This window comes from Rhea americana, unplaced genomic scaffold, assembly GCF_003343005.1.
Source record: "Rhea americana isolate MKP2758 unplaced genomic scaffold, rheAme1 scaffold_39, whole genome shotgun sequence".
In the NCBI taxonomy this organism is placed as follows: Eukaryota; Metazoa; Chordata; class Aves; order Rheiformes; family Rheidae; genus Rhea; species Rhea americana.
The window spans coordinates 3,950,064-3,954,378 of record NW_028186523.1 but is presented as its reverse complement, the minus strand read 5'-3'; the positions used below and the strand labels follow the sequence as shown (position 1 = coordinate 3,954,378).

The 4,315-nt window shown below is 37.7% G+C and overlaps 1 protein-coding gene across 2 annotated transcripts in view; it reads left to right on the top strand.

The window, feature by feature from the left end:
* Positions 1-2,391, top strand: part of LYN (LYN proto-oncogene, Src family tyrosine kinase) — a 51,853-nt gene extending 49,462 nt beyond the window's left edge. For both annotated transcript variants that reach the window (XM_085313580.1, XM_085313579.1), the window contains exon 13: positions 866-2,391. In XM_085313580.1, coding sequence (XP_085169706.1) covers positions 866-1,068 — 203 coding nt within the window. In that variant the 3' untranslated portion in view covers positions 1,069-2,391. The remainder of the gene's footprint in view (positions 1-865) is intronic.
* Positions 2,392-4,315: the final 1,924 nt, after the last annotated feature.

The window sequence follows — 4,315 nt, the reverse complement described above, 5'->3', positions numbered from 1 at the left end:
AAAGAAAGAAAGAAAAGAAAAAGAAAGGATGCAGGTGTTGTTTTGAAAGTGATCAGTCTATTGATTCTATTGATTTGCATCTGAGGCTCAGGAGGCAGTTCTTGATGTTAGGGTTCTTATCCTCAGGAAGAAAACTATAATGGGAAAATGAGCAAAACTCATCATAGCCAGCAAGATAGTTCTTGCACAGTAAGAACAGGAGGAAGAAGGGAGCGGAAATTGCCTGTTACAGGACAGAATATCCCTGACGATGCTCAGTGTCGTGCAATCGGCAGCAGTTACACAAAAGCTGACGTAGAAGAAACCATCTGCGAAACTGTGTTGATGCAAAAGGCTGAGTGACTGGCATTGTGGTCAAATAGATATGCTCTTCTCTGTTGGTGTGGGAGCCTCGGAGCAAGYGGGTTAGAAGCTATGCAGCCTGGGGGAGAAAGGTGAAAAGGATCTTATACTGTTGATGTGGTTGGCCAGAGCTGGGCTTTTGCCTGTGACTCCCACCACTTCTGAAAGCGGAGCAAAAACAGTAGAAGAATCCAAGGAACAGAACAGAGTTAATTCCAGAGGCAACAGACATGATCTCTTCCCTGGTCTTGTCAAACTTGCCACTAAAGCCATCACTATGCTTAACCATGGAAATAGAAATCTTCCCTCAAGATTTTCAGAACAGCTCCTCTGTGACTCTATCTTGTTTATTGAGCCCATATTAGTAGTTCCCTTATTAAGCAGTAGTAGTCCTGTATCATTTGGTTAGATACATGAAGATTTTTTTAGAGTGACATAAATTAAACAAAAAAAAAAAGAAACAGTAAAATACTTTATTTAGGAGTCAGAACTAATTTGATCAAAACTTTCTTTTTGGTTTAAGGTATGAGCAATTCAGATGTGATGGTTGCCCTTCAGCGTGGGTACCGAATGCCACGTATGGAAACCTGTCCAGCAGAGCTGTACGATATCATGAAAACTTGCTGGAAAGACAAAGCAGAAGAGAGGCCAACATTTGATTATCTACAGAGCGTACTTGATGACTTCTATACAGCAACAGAAGGGCAGTACCAGCAACAGCCATAGAACAAAGGACGCTTTTTTTTTTTCTCTCTCTGTTGGCATGGACCATTGGTGCAGAGTATTATTAGGACAGACTGGTCAAACCAATTACTTTGCAAGGCTGGATGTCTTAATCAAGTGTGGAAGCTGAAATGCTAAAGGAAAGTAATTTTGCTGAGAACTAATCATGTTTTTCTTCGGTTAAAAGAGTACCTCTAACAGGTGAGGTTCTCTTTAAATGACCTGCATTCTGCATATGCAGAAACATCCCAAACCAAGTATTTTTTGGGTGGGGAGGGAGAAGAAGGGTATAGATTGACAAAGCACTTTCAGAATCTAAATGATAGAAGACCTTTATAAAAGGATGAGGAGATGCTTGAACAGCTGTTTTCAAAAGAAAACACAGTGGGGAAGTTATTTTTATATCCTTGTTATTTCACATTAGTATCTGGATTACTGTCACCTCTTCCAAGACTTTCTAAAAAGTACAAAACTTCCTTTAAGAAAGGGTTATGGATGTAATTTTTTATACTGTAGTTGATTCTGTTCTACTGCTGTATTACTCATGTTAAATTTCAAAAAATTTTCAAAGCATTGCACAGCCATCACAGATAGAGAAGTGCAATACCAGTGTGTGTGGTGGCAGATGCAGCAGCAGTCTCAGCTGTCTTTGATCTTCAGTTTCCTATGAGCCTGGAGTCACCAGCTGAGGTCATTGGGAAAGCACAGGATTTTGAAGGAAGTTAATATAGTCATTACAGTCACTAAAACTGTTACCAGTAAAAATATTTCTCTTAATTATTTTAAATTGTCATAAACATTCAAGAATATTCCTTATTTTTGCTGCTTTAATCAACTAACCTGAAATCTCTTTTAAAGCCAAAACTAGCTCTAGCATGATCAAAGAAAGAATTGACAGTTTGCAATAAAATATCAAGTTACATTGCAGTGACACTAGAGGCTTGTTGCTTAATATACAAATCTGTAATTCGTAACAAGGAGTTAATGCATTTTGTTAAGTTCTACATGTTAAATTGTTCTGTCAAAATGACTTCTCAAAAAGCTGAGTTAGTGCAATTGCAATGTAACTAGTGTAGATTTTTTTTTTTGACGTGACACTTTCTTACAATTAAAACCCAGCCCCTATTAGACAAATGGTACTTAGCAGAAGATTAAAAACCCTTTTGATAAAGCTTCAGTGTGCCTGCAGCATAAACATTCATTGCTTTTTTTTTTYYCCCCTCCATTGGCTTCCTTCATTCAGTCTGTGCAGTTTAAGCAGACTATCAGTTAAGTATGTAAATATTGTTTCTATTGATGATTTTTAATTTTAATAAACAATTACAGTAAAACTTAAAGATTGTGTTTAAGTTGCAAATGGCTAATGTTCTATCTGGAATGGTAGGTTGGTGTGAAACATGGGAGCATCTGTGCATTGCCACTAACAATTCCGCAGTTAAGTATTAATAGATTCTGCTTTCCTTACATTCAGTCAGTTTTCAGAAGTGGAAAAGGACTGAGACAGCTGTTTCCACATCCTGGTTTAGTAGGTTTTTTTTTTTTTTTTTTTTTTGACAGGAAGGGAGGAGGACTCAGTCCTCAGATGCCCTTTAAAACAGCTTCTCACAATTCTTTCATGTAACACTGTCCATTGCAACACTTAGGAAAACAGTACAGCTTAAAAAAAAAAAAAAAAAAACACACATTGCTCAGCACTTCAACACAGGCCTTGGTTTTATTTTAAGGAAAGTAGGATGGCATATAGCAACAGCAGTTGCTCAGTGAGTGAAAGATTAGTGTTACATAAACTTGATGCAGACTGTCATTGTGTAGCACTAGAGCATGTTTTGGCTTATTGTAGTAAGTAACCTAAACAGGCTAGTAATGGATAAATGCTTCTTAGTTCTATCTGAATACTGCCATTTCTCAAGTAAGTTGTACTTATTACTTTTTACTTTTAGTCAAGGGATCAATACTCAGTGCATTGTATCACTATATCAGAATAGTCTGTAATAGTTGGAAGAGTTTGTGTGGGCACAGAATAGTATTTCTTAAATTCTATGCTGGGGCATTATAGGCCTTTTAAGTTACCAGAGGCAGATAACCTACATTTGACAGAAGCACCTTAAATATGCAGGTAGCACTGGCTCAGGTCCTACATCTTCAGGCTGGTTAAAGATGTATCAGAGCAATTACACAGTACTGCACTTGAACAGATCAATCCAAAAAGTTTAGAGGAAACTTGGTTCAAACTGTCAGCAGCAACCACCTCCCAGAAGGGCTGGTCTGAACATCACACAGCGAGGCTGCACCACCTAGTGTCTTCAGAGCAAGGCTGAGCCTCTTGCTCAGCACCAGAGCCGCTCACACTGCCTGAAACAGCGTTACAGCAGCAGGCTGCTGCAGCCTACCGGCAGCCTCAGCCTTGTGCTAAAGAGCTTCTCTTACAGCCCTGGTGTTTTCAGCACAAGCAGACAGTCCCCCCACACCTTGCTGCTCTTGACTGAAATGGCTTTAAGAAACCTCTTAAGTTTTTATCATCATCCAGTCTTGCTATTACATTAGCACATAAACTGAATCACAGCTATGATTCTTTGAACCAAAATCATACCTCATTCACTATAGGACAATTTAGCCTTTAAGTTAAAAATTTCCCCTTATCTTAGTTTCTACTGATTTTTCACCTTTATCAAATAAACAGAGTATCATCTAGTAATTTAAAATTTTATTATAAAGCTTCATGCACAGTCTTAGTGAAACTTCAAACAATATTAAAACAAGTTCCTGTACAAAGTTAGCTCAAAATAGCAAGGAGCCACAACATCTAGCTTTATGTTGCCCCCTTTTGACATCTTTTAAGAATGTGCTCATTTTGATCAAGATATTAAATCAGACTATTACTAAAGAAACAACCTATTTGAAGTGCCTGAGGTAAAGCTTACAAGCCATTGATTTTAGGAATTCAATAGAAATGAAGTATTTAATATAAAAAGGTAACAAGAACAGCAGCAGAACATCCCTTTTCACATAAATTGTGCATTTATCAATGCAGGAGTCCATGATAGCACTTACTCAAGACTTTAAAAAAGGTCATATCCCCATATTAATTGTTAAAAATCAAAGTTTAGGTTCACACTTGTAGAGTTCTGTAAGTTCTATCCTGATTTAAAGCTTGTATCAAACATTTTTCTCAGTTACCATGACAATAAAGCCTGCACCTACTTTGAGTGGAAAAAAGCTACCAACAGTTTAAGAATGTTGCAGAGGCCCA